At 40.6% G+C, this 26595-nt stretch overlaps 1 protein-coding gene across 4 annotated transcripts in view; it reads right to left on the bottom strand.

Annotated features, from left to right (window-relative positions):
* The window catches only part of Pus10 (pseudouridine synthase 10), an 80514-nt gene that overhangs the window by 47991 nt on the left and 5928 nt on the right, over positions 1-26595 (bottom strand). For 3 of the 4 annotated variants that reach the window (XM_036200529.1, XM_036200527.1, XM_036200528.1), the window contains exons 3-4: positions 25043-25291; positions 24460-24546 (exon numbers count right to left, since the gene is read on the bottom strand). The exons of the other annotated variant lie outside the window; for it this stretch is intronic. In XM_036200529.1, the coding sequence (XP_036056422.1) occupies positions 24460-24546; positions 25043-25291 (336 nt within the window). The remainder of the gene's footprint in view (positions 1-24459; positions 24547-25042; positions 25292-26595) is intronic. 4 annotated transcript variants of the gene reach the window in all.

The following is a 26595-nucleotide window of genomic DNA, read 5'->3' on the forward strand; positions in this document are numbered from 1 at the left end:
ATGATTGAACATTTCATTGAAATAAAGACTGAAGGTGATCTAACTGCTGGTTAACTGTTTAAATGAACTAATTTAAGGCACTATAATATAACCATATATGAGCTATGTATTGAAGAATGTCTATTACACGATGTTTATAGAGTATTAATGTTCCATGAAAACCCAAACTAACGTACAGCATATATATGTACTTGTTTTACACACACAGCGGAAGTGTCAAAGATAAACTAAGATGTTACTCTAGAAATGGGAGGTAGGAAAGAGGAAAGTCAGCTTCATGTTCCTGAGTCTTTTTTTCATTTCACTTTTCTAAGAAGCACATCCTACTTTTATAACAAAGAAAAAGCCATGTAATTGTATAAATATTAGCAGTCATTTTGTGAACTTATAATTATCCAAGTTATCTTACATAACAGCACATATCAGTTCATCATCAAATTCATTAAACAAAAATTAAAAGTAACAGATCTAAACTAAACACTATACAGTATATTTGCAAACTACTAGAAGAACTGTTACTGATTTGATTAGGGCAGAAAGAATATTTGTCTTGTCTTTTTAAAAAGTTTATTAGTATAGTCATTGTACAAAGTGATGTTTCATAAGTTTTGTTCAATTATTAGAATAACCTTTGTTTGTCTGTTTGTTTGTTTTTGGGAGACAGGTATTTCTCTATAGTCCTGGCTACCCTGGAGCTTGTTATGTAAACCAAGCTGGTCCTTTCTGTCTCTCTTCAAAAGAAGTTTAGCATTCTTTAGCATATCTTTTCTTTTGAGAAACAAACCAGGGCTGGAGAGATGGCTCAGAGTTTAAGAGTACTGGCTGCTCTTCCAGAGGTCCTGAGTTCAATTCCCAGCAACCACATGGTGGCTCACAACCATCTGTAATGAGATCTGGTGCCCTCTTCTGGCCTGCAGGCATACATGCAGACAGAACGCTGTATACATAATTTTAAAAAAAGAAAGGAAGAAAGAAACAAACAAACCAGACTCAAGGGTTTTTAAATGTTAAAAAGTCAGGTGGGAGTGGGTTGGGAATGTTAGACTGCTAGACTGTTTGCCTAGCTCGCAGGGAGTTCTCCATAAACCCTCAGCACCACACACCCAGCAGTGACGCAGGTGCCTGTGCACTTGCAACCCTACCACTGGGAGATGCAGATAGGGGGAAGCAGGGGAGGATCCAGGTTCTGGGTTAGCCTCTGCTACGTAGAATGCTCAAGGTCAACCAGGGTTACAAGACAGCCTGTGTTGTGTGATATTTTAATTGTAGTCTGACAATGAAGTTTGTTTTGAATCAGAGGTCAGAGCAAGTCACTAGCTGACCAAGATTAACCACAGAAGCTTTGGAGGACTGAGGAAGCAGTAAAGCCCCTGCTCAGAGAGGCTCAGATCTCGGCACCCGTGTGGGAAGGAATGAAAGAGGCCACTGGTGGCTGCTCTGCTGCTCCTCTGATCGTTCAGGTCTCACCCCAATATCTGACTCCTGACTCTTTATTGATAAAGAACAATAAGATAAACACATCACCTGGTGTCCAACTCAGGGCACAAAAGCCAGTCACCCTGGCTTTGCATCCAATGCATTCTCTAGCCCTAGCCGCAGCTGCAGCTACCAGAGCCAGCTGGCTTTCCTCCCTTCCCAGGCCCTCTGAGCAGTCTGGGATTTTTCTGCTGCAGCCTCTCTACAACAGCTCCAGCTGCTACTCAAACTTCAGCTGTGCTTTCAGGCAGCACTAAGCTCTCACTTCCCACCCACCACACACGCTTCTTCTACACAATCCTATGGCCACTTTCCAGGCGTCAGATTCCTTGGCTCCTTTTCTCCGTGGGCTGTGGGCTTCCCTGGACCCTGTCCTCAGGCTGCTGCCAATAGGTTAGCCGCTGGAAACCAGCTCAGACTTCTATCGTTGTTGCAACCACCACAGATGCTCAACTCACAGCTGCAGCTGCACTCAGCCAGACTGCACTGTCAGTGTTCTCTGCCCAAATGCGCTGTGCAGCGACAGCCAGCCTCACACTTCACTGTCATCAGCAGCAGATTTGGTGAGACAACGGGGAATCCTTAAAGAGGGGTTAGTTTTAAAAGGGGGGAGAGGTTTTTCCCCACATTAAGAATGGGGAACAATATTGCAATGCAGGGAGTTAGGTCTCTGTATAGTTCCACAGTGGATGGTTTGAAAAGGGAACAATTAAATGAAGGGATGATCAACTTAGCTGGAATTGACATGATGTCAGTTATCATTTTGGTAATTCTTGTTTTATTCCTAAAAAAGTTGTTTGATATCAGTGACAAATGAAAAAAAAAAGACTGATAATATAAAATTCTTAGAAAGACAGACTAATGGAACTAAGAAAAATATTCACACGCAGACAGAGGCGTTTAGAGCAGAATCTGCATCACCATTGCATTATGAAACTGAAGAGGAGCAGCCCAAGGTTATTATAAAACAAACCTTAATTTATCCAGCTACCATCTAAGAATGACCACTAGATGACAGGCATCACACCAAGGCTATTCAGAAGTTAACTGGGATCCTGCAGAAATGTTAGATTTGAAGAGATTTAAGGAAGCAGTAGTTTCATATGGTATGCATTCACCTTTTGTGAGGCAGATGTTAAATTTGTGGGCTACTCAGAACAGAATTATTCCACAAGACTGGAAAGACTCAGTTACAACAGTATTGGAAGCTGGTCCTCAGTTACAGTAGAGGACCTGATAGAGAGATGAAGCTAGGACAATTGAACATAGAGGTAGGGCTGGAAGTTATGAGATTTCCCAAGATCAAATTCTTGATGAGGGCCATTACGCTGATGTGGAAAGACAGTTTACATTTGATGATCACACCCTGGCCCAATGCCTACAACAGCTTTGAATGCTTGAGACAAGACTGAAGAATCAGGAAAGAGGGCTGAGTCAGTTACTAAAATTATACAAGGCCCAAAAGAAGCCTTCACTGATTTTTTTTTTACATAGATTGACTTCACCTGTACATAGAATGATATCAGATCCGGAAGTTAGACAAATATTAACTGAATCTCTGGTTTTTGAAAAATGCTAGTACAGAATGTAAAAGGATGATCAGGCCTTTAAAGGCAAGATCAGCACCCATAGATGAATGGGTTAGAAATATAGCTGACATTGGATCTCAAGCTTAGGATGATACTTGGAGAGGTGACTTCTAAAAATCAAAGGGTTAGATGTTTTATTGGGGTAAATCAGGTCATCTAAAAAGGGTCTGTAGACAGGGCATTCTTAGGGACAATGTTTTTTTCTAGAGAGAATCCAAACAGAAGGTCCCAGCTCTCTGGAATATGCAGAAGGTGTAGCAAAAGCCTACACTGGACTAATGAATACACATCAACATGGGACAGGAAAGGTAACTCTTTGCCATCAGGAAATGTCATAGGGGGTCTCTCGCAGGCCCCTGTGTCAAATTTGGTTCAATTATTTCCTGTCAACATTAGGGAAACTCCTCCACAGAGCAATAAAAGACTTAATACCTGTTACAGAAAACCATACTGCTCTGGGTGACAGAACAGCTTTAGAAGATAAAACAAATTTTGAGGAGAAACCATAAAGCAAATATTTTGGCAAACTTCTATAAATGATCAAAGACCAAAGCTAAAAATACAAATAAAGGACATTGTAACTGAGGGTTTAGTAGACACAGGGGCAGATATAACAATAATTACACCCAATCTTGGCATCCAAATTAAAGAGTCAGGAGGTAAATATTCAGCTTTTAGGGATTAGAACTTTATCTCAGGTAAAAATAAAGCACAAGATGGGTTGAATTTATAAGGCTGGAAGAACAGAAAGGAAAATTAAAGCCATATGAGGATAACATAGCAATGAATTTATGGGGATTTGTTACAGCAATGGAATACCTAGATTAACTTCTCTCCAATCTTAGAAACAAACCATAAACTAATGTATGTTTCTGGGAAAAATATTAAAAGGTATTATAAAGAACAGTCACTAACTACTCAGGTTGTACAAAAACAGGGCACCACAGTTGTTGACCTTTCAAAGGTACCAACAGCCCTATCTTTAAGATGGTTAACTGACAAACCTGTAATGGCCTTTGACATCAGAAAAATTACAGGCCTTAGAACAGCTGGTACAGGAGCAGCTAAATGCTCAACATATTGAAAAATTGACCAGTCCTTGGAATTCTCTTATATTTGTTATTAAAAAGCAATCTGGAAAATGAAGAATGGTAACAGATCTAAGAGCTATTAATAAGGTGATTCAGTCAATGGGCTCTTTACAGTCTGGAATTCCCTTGCCTTCCCTAATACCTAAAGTATGGTCTATTATAGTGATTAATTTAAAAGACTGGTTTTTTTTTCACTATACCTTTAAAAGATCAGTATAGAGAAACATTTGCCTTCACCACGCCTACTTATAATAATCCCCAGTCTGTTAAAAGATATCAGTGGAACATTCTTCCATAATGTTAAATAGCCCTACCTCGTATTAATATTTTGTACAACCACTATCGGAAATAATTCATAATCACTTTCCTCAAACTATAATTTATCATTATATGAGTGATATCTTACTAGCTGATATGGATGCAGATACCTTAGAGAAAATGTTTAAAGAAGTAAAGAAAATTTTGCTTTGTTGAAGATTACAAATTGCTCCTAAAAAAAAATACAAAAAGGAGATTTCATTAATTATTTTGGATATAAGATAGGTTCACAAAAAAATTGCAACCACAGAAAATACAAATCAGGAGAGATCAATTACAAACTCTTAATGGTTTTCAAAAATTGCTAGGAGATATTAACTGGCTATGGCCCAAAATTAGACTGACAACGCTAGATCTAAGTAATTTCTTTCAAACTGTAGGAGGTGATAAGGACTTAAGTAGTCCAAGAAAACCATCAGCAGAGGCTGAGAATTGACTTTGGTAGAAAAGAAATGACAGGATGCACATGTGGATTGTTTGGATCCATAGCTTGACTGTATTCTGGTTATTTTACACTACATATTCCCCTACTGGAATTCTAATGCAGAGAGAAAACAGTATCTGAGAATGAATATTTTTACCACACAAACAGAGGAAAACTTAAAGACCTATGTAGAAAAGGTCCTTGAGTTGATCCTGAAAGGAAAACTAAGACTTCATCAGTTAGCAGGAATAGACCCAGCAGAAATCGTGGAACCTTTTACTAATGCTGAAATTTCCTCATTATCAGCAGAAAATGAACATTGGAAAAGAGTTTACAATAACTTTTTGGAGCCGGGCGGTGGTGGCGCATGCCTTTAATCCCTGTACTCAGGAGGCAGAGGCAGGCGGATCTCTGTGAGTTCAAGGCCAGCCTGGGCTACCAAGCGAGTTCCAGGAAAGGCGCAAAGCCACACAGAGAAACCCTGTCTCAAAAAATAAATAAATAAATAAATAAATAAATAAATAAAATAATAATAATAATAATAATAATATTTTTTTGGGAGAGATTAGCAACAAGTACCACAAATATCCGAAAAGCAAGAGACTTCAATTTATAAAGAGAACTAATTGGATCCTTCTCCACATTGTACAAGGATTATCAATTTCTGGAGCCCCTACATTCTATACTGATGCAAACAAATCATGAAAGACAGGATATAAGTCATAGAATTTAAGTAAAGTGCTTCAAAGCCCTTATGATTCTGTCTAAAAGTCAGAATTATATGCTATTCTCATGGTATTATTAGATTTTCCAGAACCACTTAATATAGTTATTGACTTTCAATATGCAGAGTTGTTTCACATATTGGAACTGCTGAACTTACTCCAGATGATTCAGAATTAACTTTGTTTTTTATTCCATTACAAGAAATAATCAGAAATAGAAATCATCCCTTGTATATAACACATATCAGATCCTATATGGGTATGCCAGGCCCTCAGCACAAGGTAATGATGAAGTTGATCAACTATTGGTAGGAAATGTGCTAGAAGCCTCAGAATGTCATAAGAAACAATGTGTTAATAGCAAAGATTTGAAAAGATTTTTCTATCACTTGTCAACAAGCCAAAGAAATTAAAAGGAAATGTCCTACTTGTTCTTTGTATAACTAAACTCTACTACCTGCAGGAAGTAACCCAAAGGGTATTCAAAGAAATGAAATTTGGCAGATGGATATGTTTCATTTTGCAGTGCTTGAAAAATTAAAATATGTACACTATACCATAGATACATATTCAAGATTTCAGTGGGCAACTGCTTTTAGTTCTGAAAAGGTTGATTCTGTAATTACACATTTATTAGAAGTTATAGTCATCTTGGGAATGCCTATACAAATTAAGACTAAAAATGAAATGCTCCAGTATATGTCTCTGGTAAAATGAAACATTTTGCATATTACAACAAAAAGCATATTACAGGTATACCACACAATCCTACAGGGCAAGCAGTCATAGAAAGATCTAATCACACTCTAAAAGATATGCTTAATAAACAGAAAGGGGTAATAAAGACCCCCAGAGATAGCCTGCATAATGTTTATTAACTGTAAATTTTCTAAATGCTAATGAGAAAGGAAATGACAGCAGTGGAGAGACACTGGGTAACAGAAAAAAATACTGAATTACATCAGCCTGTATACTTCAAAGATGTGCTGACCTCAGAATGGAAACCAGGATATGTGTTACGTTGGGGAAGAGGTTTTGCTTTTTTTTTCCACAGAAGAAGAAAATCTATAGATACTATCAAAATGGATAAAGATCAGATTTGAACAGGAGAGACTTCTTGATTAGAAGAGGTGATAGTTCATCAGTGTGATCATTCAATCTAAACTAACTTACACAACTAACAAGTGCTTTTCATTTGATCAGATATAACTTGCCAAAAAGGAAACTCCCCAAAGTTAGGGTTGGGGCAGGGTTTTGTTTTTGCCTTTCAGGAGAATGAAAGCTATGGAATTTGAAGACCACTGGACATAAGAGACATCTGAAGAAAAAGGATTAATCATCCAGAGAAAATGTCCCAAGAAAAAGTGTAAATTGGCCTATTGATATATCAAATTTTCAAGAGGATAAAATTTCATAAATCTTCCCAAGTGTTTGCTTCTGCTATTCTCTACTGACATATAATGCAAATGGTCTTTTTATAGTCCCAGTTCAATTAAAGCTGGCTTTGGAGTTGAAGCATGGGTCTCTTCTTCTCTAAACCCAAGCATGCTTGTTAAAGAAAAATTCAAAATCTCTGTCTCAAGGTAGAAGAGCCACCTAACATGGGACAGAAGAAAAATCAAATTAAGGGACTTTTCTATTGCCACTAATCTCATAATTCTTTGGTTTTATTTTGACTCTTCAAGACTTTTCTTAAGGTATAAATATTATCTCAAATTTTACAAAATTAATATTATTTATATATACATACATATATATATATATAAAGTTTTCTATCATGATATTAATGGTCATACAAAATACTAACAATGCTAGAAAAAAGGCTTCATCTAGTTTCCTGTACATGATTTCAGGTTTGAGTCTTGAGTCTCTATCAGGAAATTAGGAATTAAGCTCTAGATGTACTTAACAAATTGTGGTCCTTTAACCTCTTCTGCACATGACATTTAAAATGTTTAAGTTTTCTGCAGTGAACCATGGCCATTCCTAATAGAGATCTTTGAAGTCTCCAAAAAGATTATGAAGCCCCACAACAACAGTTCCACCTAGATTGTGGCAATACCATTACGCTGACAAATACCACCCAAAGATCAGCTTTGGACTACAAACTGCTCAGGACAATTTCGAGGTGGCCAGCTAAGATGGTCCAGGCTCATTGACTACTCTAGCCAGGACTTCAGATAAATCCTACATTTCCCCAATACACAGAGATTAGCAACAAATGATACAGCTAGCTCTCCCAGGACTTGGCCATTATTTCAATTTTCTCTAAGTCCCCTAGAGATGCCATCACCCCCAGACAACAGGAAGTAATTTTGAGAACATGATGCCCACATTTCCAAGAGGTGGGGTAGATGGGTTTTGGTCGTTCAGTGGGTTATGGGTATTTGTCATTGTTTAGGGGGATTGGTTACAAGTTGTTAACAGTAATGGTCAGGGCAAAAGCTGAACACAGAGATTAGATTCAGAGATCTCATTGTAAAAAGAAAAAGGGGGAACATAGGCTTAGAATAAAAAGGGTAGATTATTGAATCTACTTTTAAACCAAAAAAGCATCTACTAGTCTTAAATATTTTACATTGGTTTGCATTTTTGTACATTGATTCAAATTTAAGGTTATTTTTGTTAGAACATACTATATATACATTTCTACTCTTTTTTTTTCATTTCTACTCTTAAAGTATTGTGCATATGCAGCTCATTTAACAATGTAATGTAAATTCCTAGTCCTTAAAAGTTATTATTACAAACTATTTAGGATAATAAAGAAATGCAAGTTAATAGTCACCTATTACAATTAAACTTGTAGTCATGTTAGGTATGTTTTCAAGGTCAAACAGATATTTTAGATAGACAGGTGGTTTTCAAACACTTCAGGATCTACACAATATGGCATTTGAGATGTTTTAATGATATAAGGTTTTTTATGACAATGAGACATATCTGCTCCTGGCAGCACCAATCTACTTCAGAGAAGATGATGGGTAACAAAGAAACTCCATATGGAGTTTGCTTTCTTTGTGGCAAAAGTTAGCCACTGGGCAAGAAATTGCCTTTGCCTCAACTGCTGGCAGTACGCTGCCCAGGTTGGACAAACAGGACTCAAAAGAAAGCAACTGCCTAACTTTGCCAAGACAAGGCGGGACAGTCCTTCAAAAACCCTGCTTCACAGAAAAGTCTGTCAGATATTCTAGGCCTGTAGGCTGAAAATGGATGTCCCAACATTATAGAGAAACCTTGGGTGACTGTCCAGGTAGCCAGCTGTTTTTGTCATTTCTTAGTTTTGGAAGTTGTTTGCTCTGCATTTCCTGTTTACTTAGGTAATATTATATCCTTTCTCAGGTCTCTGATGGAGTTGAAGACTAGATAGCTATAGTTTTTCTTGTTACCAAATTCAGAAAAGAAACTCACAAAAGAGGTGTAAATCATATAAGGCTGAGAGACATAAAAAGATAGTTTTAGGTTGGTGATACAAGTTAGGATAGAAAGTGAATTAGGTACAACACTTTGGGCTCACCAAGACAGAATGGATAATGGAGTATTTTCTCTGAACTTGCCAAATGCAAATGTAATTACCTGTATATATTTGTATTTGTACTTACTATATATAGTTTTACTGTATTAGTGTTAAAACTTTCCCTTTTGGGGTTGGGGATTTAGCTCAGTGGTAGAGTGCTTGCCTAGCAAATGCAAGGCCCTGGGTTCGATCCTCAGCTCTGGCAAAAAAAAAAAAAAAAAAAAAAGAAAAAGAAAAAAGAGAAAAACTATCCCTTTTTATTTAGACACAAAAAAGGGGGGGGAGATGTTGTATTATATTTTAATTGTATTCTGACAATAAAGTTTGTTTTGAATCAGAGGGCAGAGGTAGCCACTAGCTGACCAAAATTAACCATAGAGGTTTTGGAGGACTGAGGAAGTAGTAAGGCAGGGCTTAGAGAAGTTCTCGGCCCCTTTTGGGAGGAAGGAACAGGAGAGGGGAAAGTCACTGGTGGCTGCTTCTGATATTTCAGGTTCTTACCCCAACATCTCTCTCCTGACTTTTTATTGGTAAAGAATAATTAAATAAATACATCAACTCTGTGTTTAAATAGATAAACAGCTTTAAAGACCTCTCAAACAACAAGCTCTCAAGACATTTTTAGATATATAATTAATATGTTAAATACAAATTTGTTTTTAATCTGTTCATTGAAAGATACCCTCAATGACCTTTTTAAGCTAAAATTTGAATAAATGGAGTATGTCAATGTATGTACTTATTACATGTATTTAAGACTATAGTTCCACACTTTTAAAATAATCTACAATTTACTTTCTTCAATTCGAGCACAATTCCCCAATTCTTTGAGAGTCATGAAGACTGAATGAACCATTTGTAAACTATAAAATGTACCATATCCTCCTACATAGCCAAAGCTCACTATTAAAAAAAGATATTTCTCCAAATTAGTGAGTTTGATTATTATAATGTAAAAATTAGGTTATGTGTCAAGCTACTGATATCTGCATTTTCTAAATTTACTACGGGAATATACTACAAATCTCTAACAAAGCATTTCCATGTACACAGTGAAGCTCTCTCTGCCCACTGAGGTTCAGCATGCCTCACCCTCTGCTCTCCAGGGACTTGCCTGTGGAGGCCCCAGAACCAGAAGGAGACAGATTCTGGGGGGGGGGGGGTGTCTAAGAGTCTAAGACAGTAGAACTGGGTTCAAGCTCTCTTTCCTATTTTACAGCAAGTGACCTAAGGCAAATTAAGCACCCTTTGGGAAAATGTGGCTCCTTGTATGACTGAAAATTTAAACAAAAATGTTCATTGTTTTTACAGCATACATGCCCTGAATCTTTGTATAATAATTTAAACTAAAGATGCTTATTTCTTCTTCCTCTTCTCCCACCATCACCACCTCTTCCTCTTCCTCCTCCTCCTCCTGTGATACTAGAAATTGAATCTAGGGCTGGAACCTACTAGACCAACCACTCCAGGACTGAGTTGCGGTCCTTTTCTTTTTGTATCATGAGTCAGGGTTTCAATAAGTTACTCAGGCTGTCTCTGAACTCATAATTTTTCTGCCTCAGCTTCCTAAATAGCTGAGATTACAATCCAGTGTACCAAGGTTGGCTCTAATCTGCTTCTTTTGTTGTTTTTGAAACAGGTGTTTATTATGAAGCCCTGGCTGGCCTGTAACCTGCTATGTAGACCAAGCTAACATGGAACTTTCAGCAGAGCTGCAGCCTCAACTTCCCAAGTGACAGGATATATGTGCTGACACATCAGCCTTCTAAGTGGCTTATGAAGTCATTCAATAACAAGGGGAAAATTTGGGGGACCTTGTCTTTTCTGAATGTTTAGTTCTGGTTTTAGACAAAACTTGAAGCATGACAAGATGAATATTTGAATTTAGTCATACATTTGAAAAGGGAACAACATCTGCAGTGGACTAGTTTCAAGCTATGAGTGCTTGCCAAAAGGTGTGCAGGTCAACAAAGGTAAATGGTCAAGGCAAACCTTATCACACCTATCAACAAAGCATAACAGTAGGACATACCAGCTATTAGGGGAAGGAGGGAAACAGGGGGAGCTGGGGGGACTCTTTAACAGGGAGGGTAGAGGGAGGATACTACACAGGGAAATAAGGAAAGAGTGATAAATAACTCATAAATAACTAAGGATTTTGAAAAAGCCATAAATTATTTTATGTATTTATTTAAAATACATATGTATATACGTACACACGTAAACATGTGTGCATACAGTGTAAACAGGATGATAATGCTCCCCTTTAAGAATCACAAATTATCTAACAAAAAACCCCATGCTGGACATGGGAACCCCTTCAAGTTGTTGGACAGTCAAGTCTAAGAGACCCCCCCAAACAATACAGGCTATTGTCTTGCTTTGCTTGCCTTCTAGAACTTGAACGTAAGATCCTACCATAAAGATATCACACAGTTTGGATACAGGACGTTATTGGTGGAATTATTAAGGACACTCCACGTAGTTAAAAGGGAGGTTTACTTTGTGGGGTAACTTACAAATGAAGGGATAGGTAACAGGGTCTGGCAAAGGTATGGCGCAGTCCGGCGGTGTTCTCTGGAGAACTCTGCTTGGTCTACCTCCAGCATCCAGGGTCCCAGAGCCAAGAGAGACCTCTCCTCTCGGTCCTGGGTCTTCAGCTTCCTCCCTCAGCCCTGCCTTGTGGGCATGACCATTACCGAAGACTCAGTGCGGGTTGGGACTTCCAGGCCAAGGCTGAGATGGCTACCCACTACATCTCCCCCTTTTGTCTAAATAAGAAGGTTCTAACCTAATACAATACTTATACAAAGAAATGGTTATCAAATATTGTCCAGGAGTAATGAGGGATAATGACCTAGATAAGTTGGAATTATAATAAATGCAAACAATATCAAGCAAAAAACACATACTAAAATCCAGGGAAGTCTAGAGCATGGATAGGTGGCATACAAAAATCATTCCAAAAGGTGTCCTATCCTAAAGAACCTGAGTCTAATACTTAATATATTCTATCTAAGATATTATATATGTATATATACTAAGTTGTAACTATAACTACAGGACGTGGAGAAATTGAGCTGGAACTGACCTGGAAGCTTCTTCCCTGAGGACTAGTTCTCATAGTATCCAAAGGTACCATGCAAGATGCCAAGGGAAAAAAGCAATCAACAGTCCTACACAGCTGTAAATCTATAAACCACAACAATGACAAGCCTAGCAAGATATCTCTGACAGCACAATAGTGGCATGATTATCTTGGGGGTAACCAACACTGTCTAATCGGACTTAAGATCTACTCAATAGGAGGGAATTCACGTCTGGTCCTAGAGGAGCACCCACAGCTGCTGTTTTCTAATTATAGTCTAAGTACTTATCCTTACACCCACAGATAAGTGCAGCTCTTACTCCTCTCTTCAAAGAAGCTTCTTTTTGCAACAGACAGTCTACTTCAGAGACCCACAACTGGTCAAAATACAGAGAGTAAATGACCGTGGGTATCGACAGCACAACCCCTACACTTGAGGCTCAGGGAACATCACTAAAGGAGGGGTGGAAGTTGTAAGAGCCTGAGAACCAGACTGCTAGATATGACAGGAATGCTGCCCTCATGAATCTCAACAATAGGTTTGTCTAAAAAAGGCCTGCATAAGGATGACATCAATCCACATGCTAATGCAATAATGGATTGTAAACCGCAATATGAAGATCTAGCTACAGGCAAACAATGGCTACTGAGAAGGGAATCAATTTGTCCAGGGACAAGCCTTGATAGGTTGTTATTCAGCCTCAAGTAGTCAGCTCTAAACTCTTGTAACTCTTGTACATAACAACAGTAATGAGCTCAGTAGGCTCTGTTTGTGTGTGTGTGTGTGTGTGTGTGTGTGTGTGTGTGTGTGTGTGTGCATGTGTGTATGTGTGTGTGCATGTGTGTGTGCATATGTGTGTGTGCATGTGCCTGTGTGTGTGCAGATGTATAGGTGGAAGTTAGTTGTCTCCTTTTACCACAGACCCTAGGAAATAAGCAAGTATGTATGTCACGGTAATAATTACAGGAAGAGGTCATGAACTTGAAAGGAAAGTACAGAAGAAGCTGAGCAGGATGAAGGAAGGATGGAAATGATATAAATACTGCACAATTGCATAAAATCCTCAAAAAAATTTTTTAAAGATCCTGGAGAGAAGCAGGACTCTAAGTTCTATTCAGTTTAAAGCCTGCCAATATCTTTATTTGGACACATTGACATAACATGTACAAAAGAAAGTAAAAAGAGGTAGAGAACAGAGAAAGAGTTTTAAAAAGTGAGAGAAGATAGATGAAAAACCCCACAGGTTCCTAAGAATAATTTGGTGAAGATCTGTCTTAAAAGCTAGGTCTAATGACAGAAGTTTGGTATATGGGAAATTTTAATCAAAATTCTGAAGAATGGCTATGTGAGGAGATATTCATATGTCATCATTAACTTTGTATAATATAATATAAAAATGGAAATCAAAATAATTAAACGAAAATATTTAAGAAATACTGGAGAGAATTAAGAATACTGGCTCAGAGTTAAAGCTTTTGCTGCTCTTGCAAAGGACCTGAATTCAAATCCCAGCACTCACAACCACCTGTATATAACTCTAGTTGTAGGGGCTCTGACACTCACTTTTGACCTCTTCGCGCTGCTATACACATGTGATACATATACATACACTCAGGCACATACACATAACAAATTTTTTTTTAACAATTTTTAAAAATTTAGGGCTAATGTAACGGCTCGGTAGGTAAAGTGCAAGGTTCTGAAACCCACGCAGAGACGGAAGGAGAGAAGCAAGTGCACACAGGTGCCCTCTCACTTCCACACGTGTGCCATGCACGTGTGTTCACATGTCAACACTTCCTGACAACCCTGCTGGAAGCCATCTGGCTGGACTGTTAAAGGTCGTGTGCTAGAAGGAGCCAGAAAGGGGAGACAGCTCAGCAGGTCAAAGTCCATGCCATGGGAGCCTGACAGCCTGAGTTCTGTCCCTGGGATCCACTCCCGAAAGCTGTTCTAAGACTTCCACAGGCACACCATGGCACACAGCACATACCCACACACACATACACAAGCACACAGCCATACACCATGCATGCACACAACAGTAATAAATAAAATAACTTAATGTATTTTATTTGAAAACCCTTTTGTACAAATTCTAGTCATCTATTAACAAAACTTGAATTTTTCATTTTTATCTTATATACAAAGCTTTAGTTATTAAGAACACAAAAACTGGCAACTTACCATCACTCCTTCTATTATCTGTCTGTGTGTGCATGCACATGTGGATGTCAGAGTTACCTGGGGGGCTGCTCCTCAGGAGTTCTCCATCTTGTTTCTTGGAGACAAGGCCTCTCACTGGGGACCTGAGACTCACTAATTAGACTAAGCTGACTGGCCCGTGAGTTCTAGCCCCTCCTGTCCCCCCCCCCCCCCCCCCCCCAGTATACTTCATCCACCTCACATGGCTTTGTATTTGGGTGCTGGAGATCTTTTCACATGAGTGTGGGGATCAAACTCAGGTCCTTCAGATTGTGTGGCAACCACTTTCCTGACTGAGCCAGCTCCCTGCACCTTCAAATTATTTCTTTTGTTAAAATAATACAGGATCCCTTGTTTCATTTAAAAACAAACCAGCAAAAAGCCAAGGATTCTTTCCCTAACTTTGAAGATATCGCAGCATTTGGAGAAAATACTGAAGAAGGACCATCTCTCCTATAAACACAAAACACAACCCATGCTTAAGACCTTACCAAATCACAACACAGGCAGTATGGCCAGGAATAATTAACTCTTTGGAGTTGGCTAGATCAAGGTTCAAATCCTAACTCTATATTATCGGCAATGTGATCTGAGTGTCAATTTCATCACATAAAATGGAGACACACACAACCTTCTTCAGGGGCTGTGGTAACTGGACGATCACACTACACCAACACTCAGTAAACAGCGGTGCCTTGCTTTCTTAAGAAAGGAGCTTTATCTTGCTGCTCCTAAAAAACAGTGTTTATGTAGCTGTTTTATATCTTATAAGTTACCATTTTTATAATGACTTATTTTATAAAATCATATAAGTATAAATCACACATTATTTACTATCATTATTATACATGACTTTTCAGAAGAAATAAGTCAAAATTATTAAATCTTAAAGCAAAGCAATTTTATCAGTCAAAATAAAAATATTTTTTAAAAGATGGTTGACATGACTTCTCTGTGTGACTTGAAAACTCAAATCAGAAACAGGAAGAGCCTAAATTAGAAGTTCCCTTTTTTTGAAATTAGTGCACTAGGCCATAGTCCTAAAAATTAATGTACCCAAAACACCTCATAAGAATTCCCACAGTTGGTAAGTGGCCATGTGCAATATGATAATTCACTAGAGACAGTTGTAAGTGATTTGCCTCTTCCTGATTCTCTTTCAATTTCTGTTAGACTACCAATTCTTCCTATAAATTCTGAAGGTGCTATGTGACAATCCTTTTTTTTTTTTTTTTTTTGGTTTTTCGAGACAGGGTTTCTCTGTGTAGCTTTGCACCTTTCCTGGAACTTGCTTTGGAGACTAGGCTGGCTTCAAACTCACAAAGATCCACCTGCCTCTGCCTCCCAAGTGCTGGGATCAAAGGCGTGCGCCTGGCACACAATCCATTTTTAAGGGCTGTTCATGTTCTTAATGCAGCCTGCACATCCACACAGTGGAAAACCATAGCAACCTCTTCCTTCTTGCTCTTCCCCCACACAGACCAGCTGGAGACAGGCCAAGGAAAAGACAAAGCTGGAAAGTAAATGCTGATCTTTAAGGATTTAAACTATACACTTGAATATGCTTTCGACTGCATTCCTGGATCCAGTATAGAGCATGTCTCCATGGTGATCCAGCCCTACTTGACCACTGCTGGCGTCAGAACCAAGCATGACACCTGCATGAAAACACCACAGCCTATCATGCTGTATACTTGAGTAATAAAAACAATGTGAGATGTTAAGAGAAGGTCATTCTCATGGAGCCAAGATGATCAGGTAAAGTAAAATACACATAAGTTTATAAGATGAAGAGATAATGTGACTTTACAGGAATGTTTTTAAAGGAGTGGAAAAACATTCAAATTCCAATAAACATGACACAGGATGTCACATGACCTTTATGAGCTTTGGTTTTTCTTAAATGAAGATGAGATGGCTAGACAAGTGGTCACTATCCTTAAGGATGGGGAAATTACCGTCTTCCTAACCCACACATTACAGATACATTAAACTTGAAGAGGGCCGCTGAGATGGCCAAATCACAATGCAGGCAGTATGGACAGAAATAATGAAAAGCATTATTAATTAAATTAAAAACAGGTAAAGCCACTTGTCTCCAAGCATGCTGACCAGGGTTCAGTCCTCAGGGCCCCGTGGTAGGAGAGAACTGACTCACACAAACTGTCTTCTGACCAGCACACACACTATGGCATGCACACATCCAAATGGACATTCACACACAATACATACATAACTACAACACTTAAAACCTGGCTAGATGGCCTGGGAGGTAAAGGTGCTTGCTCTGCAAGCCTGGCAAAGTGAGATGGGTCCCTGGCACCCACATAAAGTGGGAGAAAACTGACTTTACAAGTTACCATCAGATCTCTACACAGTCACTGTGGCATGGGCAACACAGCACACGCACACGCACACGCACGCGCACACGCACACGCACGCGCACGCGCACGCGCACGCGCACGCGCACACCAGTGACAACTTCTAAATGGTAGCAATCACCCTATATAGAAAGGTTGGGACCTTGCAGACATTCTCAACAAGTATGAATGCGTTTACACCTGCAGAGAGAGTATGGTCAGGGCTATGATAAATCACAAAGTACACACTAACATCTTTTAAAATAAATGCCATGAAAAGCTAAGGAGCTTTGTTCTAGAGGACTAGCAGGGTTCCTAAAGGCCTATGATTCCATGACTCTTTTACGATTATTACATTTTATTTTGTGTGTGCTTGTGTGTACATGGGCATTTGTGCATGCCATGGTGTGCATGTTGAGGTCAGAGGACAAATCTGTGAGCACTGGTTCTCCCGGGACCTGCACTCGGGTCTTTGGGCTCGGGGACAGGTGTTAACTTGCTGAGTCACCCTACTGGCTTCTCGATAACCCTTAGCACTGGTTGGTGTGCCTGCAGGGCACACTCTTGGAGCTACATTGTACAGGAAGATGGATTTGGATGGCTGCATGAATGTACTTGTGCTACCAAGGTTATTTTATTTAGAGTGTAGCCTAGGGACAGGAAAGATGATCCAGTGGACAGGAGCACTTGCTGTTCAAGCAGAAGAGTGAGTTTAAATCTCCTGTACCTATTCAAGGGGCCTGGGGCTGCACATGGATGTGTGCTCCGGTTCTGTGGGGTGTGGGGACAGGAGCCATCACCCCAGCCTCATAGCCATTGAGAGGCCTGTCTCAAGGCACTAGGGCAAGGAGTGACAGAGCAGGACACGTGACATCTTCTGGCTTCTGAGCCCACTTGCAGCTCTGTGTAGAAGTAAAGTGCTCGCCACCAAAGCATGAGGACTTGAGTCTGATCCCCCACACGAAAAAGCCAGGCACACTGGCATGCAGTGGCGACAGGTGGGTTTCTGGAGCTCTGGACAGCAAGCCAGCTTAGCCAAACTGGCAAAGCCCGGGTCAGTGAGAGACTAAAGTGGACCTTTGGTGTGTCATGTATCTTATAATTTGCCATACCAATTATATGTTGAAAAAGCATGAAAAATGGAGAGAAAGGAGAAAATGTAACTGCTGAATCAGAAGACAGCAAGCTCAGGCCTACACACACACACTACAATCTTAAATGAGTAGTTCTCTACATTGGATCTATGAACTAAACATAATTAGAAAAACCACTGTCCTTTAGAATAAGTATGGACATTTGCAAAGGGGAAGATTTTATTGAAGAATCCAATTCAGAAAAACCCTAGGATCGATAAATATATGCAAAACTGATTATGTGCATTCTGTATCTTTTTTTTCTTTTGTCTGTTTTAATATAGGGCATCACTACATAGCCCTAGATAACTCTGAACTCACAACTCTGTCAGCCTCCTGAGTGCTGATTACAAGAATTACATTACAACAGGTCCAAGCTGGTAAGGAGCTCACAAATTTAAACAAAACCAACTTTAAAAGATACTCATTTATAAAATTTTAAGAAAAGATAATTTCTTCAGTTAAAAAAAAAAGTGCTGCTACAGAATTGGTATTTAACGCAAAAGATAGAGAAAAGAAATAGAATATTTTGATTTGACAAAACTCCAAGCATACCATACTGCATATTGAGAAGCAGGGTGCTTCATATGACCAGAGTAACATTTATGACAGTATAACTTATTTAATTAGGTCACTAGAGTGAACAATGAGAAATGAACCAAACCAGTAGTACAATATCGCCCTCTGCTGGACTCAGCTGGCAAGGATAAACCTCCAAGAATTAGCAAGACTACAGTACTCCTCCCAGTTTGGCCCTAGTACTTGTCTGAGGCACTCTTCCGTGAGCAGTTTCAGGGCCGTGCTATGTACGGCTTTACAGAAGCCAGGAGTGAACGCAGGGCAACAGCAGCAGCAAAAGTCCAGGTGGATTAAGACTCACGTCACAAGAAGGAACCTGTACAGTGCTGCAGGCCCAGGACGCTTGTGACTGAGGTCACAGGCTAACAAACGGGGAGTTGTTACTGTTTCCTTAAACAGATGTGACGTGTGTGTCAAACTGATTTCCAGACATTTGTGTTTACACTATAGATTACTACTGCCCTCAGCCTCAATGATGGAAGGAAATTTCTCCTTCGCATGGGGAGATGTTTATTGCAGAGACTCACTAGTCAAATATCTGAGAATAATTGTCTTCTGCTGTGACACAGTGACCGAGGCTCAGCCAGAAACAGGACAATAATCACACATTTACGTGGCCCTTCCCCAGCAAGGCCTGGGATCATCGTAGAGGAAGAGGAAGGGGAGGAAGAGTGTAAAAGCCAGCAGAAAGGGAAGACTGTTGTACAGCCATTTCCTCTAGACTGAACCTTCTCTCCAAGGACCGACATTCCTGAAACTCATGAGATTAGACGGCTGCAAACAAGTTCAGGAAGACAAGAGACTCTTAGGTAGAGCAGCTGGGTAGAGGTTGTATAGGGATCCCATGATGCAGCGTTCACGGGTCACTGTTCTCACTGAGGTGGCCTTTTCAGTGGCATGGCTGCAAGAGCCACTGAGGCTCCTGTAAGTAATCCCAGTAATCTTCCTGGTCCCCCAAGCCACCGCCTGGAATCACTCATCATTGTCCTCTTCCTCTGAACTGAAAGGATGTAGACTCGCAGGGAAGGTAATACAACAGATGAAATAGAAGGTCTCTTTAACACTAGGTCGGATCTTCACAATGAAAAGGCTTTAAGAGCTTCCTTCTGCATACCTGCCATGTGGCCAGCAGCCCCGGGGTTAATCTGTGATAGAAAACTTAGGCTCTCTGGAGAAGTCTTTGGGATGAGAATTATTTCTGTCCTGCATCTACCGTCTGCACATGAACTAGCCAAAATGCCACGTCACCTGTCCTTGCTCCTTCTCCAGCAGAAATCCATCTAAGCCAACGCTAAGAACAGGGATACTAGGCAAGGACAACTATCAGCTTTTCATCCCACACGGGCTGAGATGCAAACATCATCTACACTGTACCCCACTTTGTACCATCTAATTAGCTCACGTTAACCAGTGCTAGCCTGCACTACTAAGATGCCTCTGTGAACACATAATTCATTCCTTTACTTGGCAGCTGTAAGAACCCATATTTATTCTTATTATTTCATCTCTTTAGATTGTTCATAAGCTCCTGTGCATTAACTAGAACATTCAGCAAGTCTGCTCTCACCCTGTGTCCTGTCGGCCATAGTGAGGGTTCTCACCACGCCTTCACTACAAGAAAACTGCTCAGGAGAGAGTGGGAAAGTGCACATTGGGACCATCCCTGCCCTTCAATGACGCTAGTGTTCCCATGTGCAGGCGTCACCAAAGGGCTTCTGTGTCCTACCTTCGGAGACCAGGGTTTGGGAGGAGGACAAAGTCAAGACCCAGCAACTACTTCCAGCACCTTCCCTCAGTGGGGTCTCACGCAGCTGACCTTCAGGCCATGTTCAGGAGCACTGGCCTGCTTAGCACTCAGCGTCGGTCAGCTCCTTTTGGATTCAGACGGCCCGGCCCGGCGTATTCAGGCCTGCCTGTGTTCCAGCCACTTTCAGGAAGTTACCACGAGAAGGAAGAGTGGTCACCTGTAGGTGCCGCCGCCATGCTCTACCAGCCCTGCTAGATGCTGCAGACACACTTTGCTCCAGCAAACTTGTTCTGTGCTGCGCTTCCGTCCTCGTGCTCAGTGCCCACAACTCACCCGCAAGGCTCCTGGGCCAGAATCTTACTGGGGTTTACAGTCAAGTCACCAGCTGCTGATTTTCAGAATTATTCACCTCTGGAGAAGGAGAACTACACTCTGTCCCCAACCACTTGCAAAGTGTGCTGCCTTTTAACGGCCCTAAGGATCACAAGTGGTTGCAGGATGCTCCAAATCTACCTTGAAATGTGACTTACGGAGCCAGCGCACTTGAACCCACATAGAAAAGCTTCACTTGGCAGAGCCTTCATTCTCCCTAACACGATCCTCAGCCTTTTGTTTTTGAGAAAGATCACATTTTCCCTGACAGAAAGGCAAGAAGCAAAGTAGGATTTTCAGAACTCAGCTTTCTCTCCCCCATCCCCAGCCGTGTACCAGCATTCCAAACAGGTCCTAACTAACCTACACATCTCCCTAGGAATTCTTGCAAGCTTTATGCACGGGAGGGTCCAGTTCTCTGCTGCTATTCTAACAGATCTAAGCCTCCTTCTCATATCTGCATTAATGTGACTCTGTCATTTTCGAGTTTTTGTTTTGTTTAAAACTTTTCTCAACTTTGCAAAATAAAACTCAATTGTTTCTTCATCTGTCAACAGTTACACAGGGAATCCATCAGACTACTCACAATACTTTTTTCAAAAGAAAAAGATTCCCTCTCTCGCACCTCTCCCTCTCAACAGGATCTTACTATATAACCCAAGACCAATTCATGATCCCCTTGTCTTAGACATACACCTCATTTCTCATTTTTACTTTTTTTTTTTTTTTTTTTTTTAAGACAGGGTTTCTCTGTGTAGCTTTGCGCCTTTCCTGGATCTCGCTTTGTAGACCAGGCTGGCCTCGAACTCACAGAGATCCGCCTGGCTCTGCCTCCTGAGTGCTGGGATTACAGGCGTGCACCACCACCGCCCAGCTCAATATCATTTTTACTTTTTTAAAGTGATTATTTCTTGAGACAAGCTTTTCCCATGTAGTCCAGGCTGGCCCTAAGCTCATAGCAGCCATCCTGCCTTGGCTCCCCAAGGGCTGTATTTACAGGCATGAATCACCACACCTGCTTCCCAATTCTTTATGGTGATTTTCCTTTAAACTTTCTTTTATTGGTTAGAATAATTTGGTTTAAATTAAAATCTGAATTTTTGCTTTCTCTGTACTGCCTAAGAATTGTAACTTTACCATAGTTAATTAATTTTTCATTCTATTGGGCATGACAAATTTAAATCAATAGTTATACACATTTCGATTGGCTTTGAAAGTTATAAATTTACAAACTCAAGTCCCATTTGCTTTTGGGATACCATCTTACAAGGACTCCAGTTTGCAGTAAGGCTCATTAAGGAAGGGAATGGCTCAGTTGCCTTTAGCCTACCAGCTATGGGTGGGTTAAGACTTCTGTTGGTCTTTTCTGTGTCGAACACACAGATTGCAAGCCCAGCGCCACTTAGAGATCTTTGGCAACAGTTAACTCTGCAGCTCTCACATGATTGAGCCTGTATGATAATGAGTATTCAGAGACGGGTAATTCCTGGGGGGCACTCACCAACCTAAGACAGAACACCTGTGTGGCCTGGGCAGGTGTGTCCATGACCTGCTGATATCCCATGCAACCTAAGTCAGAAGCTCATTTTTTAGTAAGGGGGAGGGGACCTGTAGGTCCCTGGCCCCCGTTTTGGGTAACTGTTGCACTGCTTGCCGACCTTGACCTTGACCTTGACATCCTCCCTATACTAATTCCCTGGGAGATTCCACCCTCCTGAATGCTTAAGGGAAGCTTCTTGTCTGTGTATCCAGCATATTGGGCGTTCACAGCTTAGATGCAAGATTAAAAAACATCAGAAACGGGGTTGGAGATTTAGCTCAGTGGTAGAGCACTTGCCTAGCAAGCGCAAGGCCTGGGATTCAATCCTCAGCTCCAAAAAAAAGCGAACTTCTGCCCTCTGGGGTTCTCCCATTGTGCTGTAAGCCTGTATTTAAGACCTCCTCCTTCCTTCCTTCAGTAAACGGCTTTCAGCATTCAAAAAAAAAGAAGAGGGGGTCAAGATCATAATGGGGAAACCCATAGAGACAGCTGACCGGTGCTAGTTAGAGCTCACTGACTCTGGACTGACAGCTCAGAACCTGCATGGGACCGAACTAGGCCCACTGAATGTGGGTGACAGCTATGTGACTCATCTGTTTGTGGGGTCCCTGGCAGCAGAACCAGGACTTATCCCAGGTGCATGAACTGGCTTTTTGGAGCCCATTCCTTGTGGTGGGATACCTTGCTCAGCCTTGATACAATGGGGAGGGGCTAGGCTCTCCTTCAACTTGGTATGACAGACTTTGTTGACTACCATGGGAGGCCTTACCCACTCTGAGGAGTGGATGGAGGTAGAGTGGGAGGGAGGTGAGGAGGCGGGAGAAGGGGAGGGAGGGGGAACTGGGGTTGGTATGTAAAATGAAAAAATTTTTAATAAATAAATATTTTTTTAAAAAAAAATTGTAACTTATCTTTTAGCTCAGATGTTTATGCCACTTTTTCTTGCATTCCTTGAAATTAATCTAATTTACCAAAATACATATCCCATGTCTGTCTCCCCTGACTCAGGAAAATAATTTTTTTTTAAATTCTTAATTTTGAGCTGGCAAGATGGTTCAGCAGGTAAAGGCACCTATCAAGTTCAATACCTAAGACCCACACAGCAGAAAGACAGATTCAGTTACTCCAAGTTGTCCTGACTTCTACACATACACACACACACACACACACACACACACACACACACACACCTGACTTCTACACATGTATACACACACACACACACACACACACACACACACACACACACACAAGAATGTAAAAAAAAAAAAGAGTATTAGTTTTTCAAGCTGTAACAACAGCACCAGTGAGTTTGTTTAGAATGCAAATTCTAAGACCCTACCTGACCGAACACATCAAATCTCTGGAATGGTGCTTGGGAAACTCACCAGGTTGGGTCCAAATTCCTGACAACCCTTCTGTCCCAGCCTTCTAAATACTGGGATTACAGACAGAAGCCACCATGCCTAGCTATGAATAAATCTTATACATGTTAAAAAGCTTAAAAACCACTATTGAGGTGGTTTGAAAGAAAACGGCCCCCAGAGGGAGTGGCACTATTAGGAGGTGTGGCCTTGCTGGAGGAAGTGTGTCACTGTGGGGGAGGGGCTTTGAGGGCTCCTATGCTCAAGCTACTCCCAGTGGCAACAGTTGCTTGTGCAGCCTGAGGGTCAAGATGTAGGGCTCTCAGCTATTCCTCCAGCACCACATCTGCCCACACACCACCATGTCCCACCATGATGATAATGGACTAATCCTCTGCAACTGTAAGTCAGCCTAATGTTTTCCTTCATAAAAGCTGTGGTCATGGTATCTCTGCACAGCAACAGAAACCCTAACCAAGACAACTATCTAGGAGAAGAAACTTCAAATTCAAAAGTTCTCAAATTATGTACTTTTTAGCTAAATGTGGTTTTTATCAACCCAGCTTCTTAAGACTGTACCGTGGGTGGTAATCACATCTGGGGTTACATTACTGAATGTGGAGGGGTTGCAAGAAAAAAAAGTTGACAACAAAAATTAATTCAAAGTCAGCTATGTAATGAATCTGGGGCATTTCTGGCCACACTTGCTCATGTCCCATCATGCAGCTCCATTGCAGTCTTGGTTCTGTACACACAGCATGCCCTGGATGCCCTCAATCCTCACCGTCTGGCTTTCCCAGCAGTACTGAGGTTACAAGTGTGAGCCTCTATGCCCAGCTTACATTCCCATCTTTGTTCACTTTTATTTTAGAAATTAGAAATTCCCAGCATACATTTCATATACGCTCTGAAGTGTGCAAATGACCTTACCTCTCTCACAGACAGCTGTGGCGGGAAGGAAACCGATAAAACCACACTAGTGAATTCAAACTCAGAGGCTTCAACCTTTTGGCACACCTAAAAGAATATTACAAATATATAAACTCCCAAGAATTGCTGAAAATGCAGCTCTAATCATAACATTCCTCCCAGGAATTGCATTGCATGATTTCCCAACATTCACTTAGGCCGGGCGCGGGGCAGGGCTCAGTAGCACTTCGGTGCCCAGCATGTGCTGAGCCAGGCTCTATCACTGTCCAAACAAAAGCAACAAGTATAAACAACACTTGTGGGTGGAGCACCCTTCACAGAGACCCTGAGATGAAGCATTTGTTAGTTCTCACCCTACACAACTGCTAGTTTCAGGACCACATGAATGTTAGACAGTTCTTACTAATTTTGCAATATACAACATTTCAGAATAGTTGGTCTTTTCTAATTAGGAAGAGATTTCAGTGTCAAGTGGTCTGACCAAGGTGAAATAATTGGTATACTGTTTAGGAAGGGTAGGTATAAGAATTCTAGCTTTAGAGCTAACACCGTCTCTGATCACACCTATAGTGAGATTGTTTACCTTTATAATAAACTCTTTCTCACAGAATTCTTGAAGAATTCCTAAGCAAACATTGCACACACTCAAATTTGAAGGCTCAGAAGCAATCCTTTCATCTTCTGTGGCAGAGACCCCCTCCTCTCCATTTCCACTCAAATTATCCATTCCGTCTTCTTGAAGACGAATTTTCTTCAATGGTGGGTTTGAAACTTCCACAATTAATTCATCTTTTTCAGTTTCTAGAAATTTCTGTAGATCACTGAACAACTCCTGAAAAGTTATGAAAAAACAGTAGCATTTTAAAGTGGCTTTGAGGTTCCTAAGATGAAGAGTGAAAGTCAGCCGGGTGTGGCAACATGTGTCTTTTTTTTTTTTTTTTCTTTTTAATTAGTAGTTGAATGACCTTCCCAAAAGAACAACAAGACAGATTTGTAGATTTGTTGATGGAACCTTTCTACTTAACATTACGGCTTTAGCTTCACTGATTTGTGAAATTCTTTTGGAAAAACATACACATATACAACAGGCACTTGATTAGTGTGTGGATTAAATGCATTAATAATAAATTCAGTCATCAGTCATGCATGAATGTCACACAAGAGATCTGCCTACCACTGGGCACTGGGATTAAAGGTGTGTATTGTCCCAACGGCAATGTCTGTCCTGGATCCAAGGCCTCTGGTCCCACTAGAGCACTCAGAGGCAGAGGCAGCGGATCCTTGTGAGTTCAAGCACCTAGGGCTACATAGTGAGGCACTGTCTCAAAACAAGGTGTAGAGAGGATTATAACAGCATGGGCTCATACAACGCTGGTTTATATCAATTCAGGAGTAACCAATTTACCACAGCAATGGCTTTCTAGGAAATCTGAGACCAACTTGTGCATTGTAATAAATCTCTCTTACATACTAAGAGATGAACTTTTGCTGAAACTCAGTCCAAGTTAATAGTGCACCTTTTAGCACTTCAAACTGCTGTCCTACAGTGTGCACAACCTGTCTGTTTAACCTGTCTTTAACAACTATCAACCAACCTTACTTGCCTTGGCTTTCCCATGTAATTCTTTATAACCTAAGCTAACACACAGCTATAATCTTACATTATGCACTCTCCCATACCCTTGGCCCAAGAGTAATGCACACGTGTCTGTATGTATATTATGATGATCATTTGCTAGAAACAGCAAATAAGGTAAAAGCAGCCTTATAAAACGAATATCCACCATAAATGTTGAAAGCAGCTGAATGTTCACCTATTGACTGACAGGATTTGCTATCTGGGTCAGCTGGAGTCAGAACTAACTCCTTGTAAAACTGTTAAATAGTTCTGTAAAGCATTCCTCATTCCTTCTCCAAGTAATGGCTTCTTTGCTAGTCAATAAAAGAAATAGAGAGATGGTTTAGTGGTTAAGAACAGGTACTGTTCTTCCAGAGGACCTCTTCAGATGGCTCTCAACTCTGTAACCCCAGCCCCGGAGCCAATGCCTCTGGCCTCTGCAAGCACCCACACATGTGACATACACTCACAGACACACACCATTAAAAATAAAATTTAAAAATATATTAAAAAATAAA

The sequence above is a fragment of the Onychomys torridus genome, chromosome 10 (genome assembly GCF_903995425.1).
Source record: "Onychomys torridus chromosome 10, mOncTor1.1, whole genome shotgun sequence".
NCBI classification, from domain to species: domain Eukaryota; kingdom Metazoa; phylum Chordata; class Mammalia; order Rodentia; family Cricetidae; genus Onychomys; species Onychomys torridus.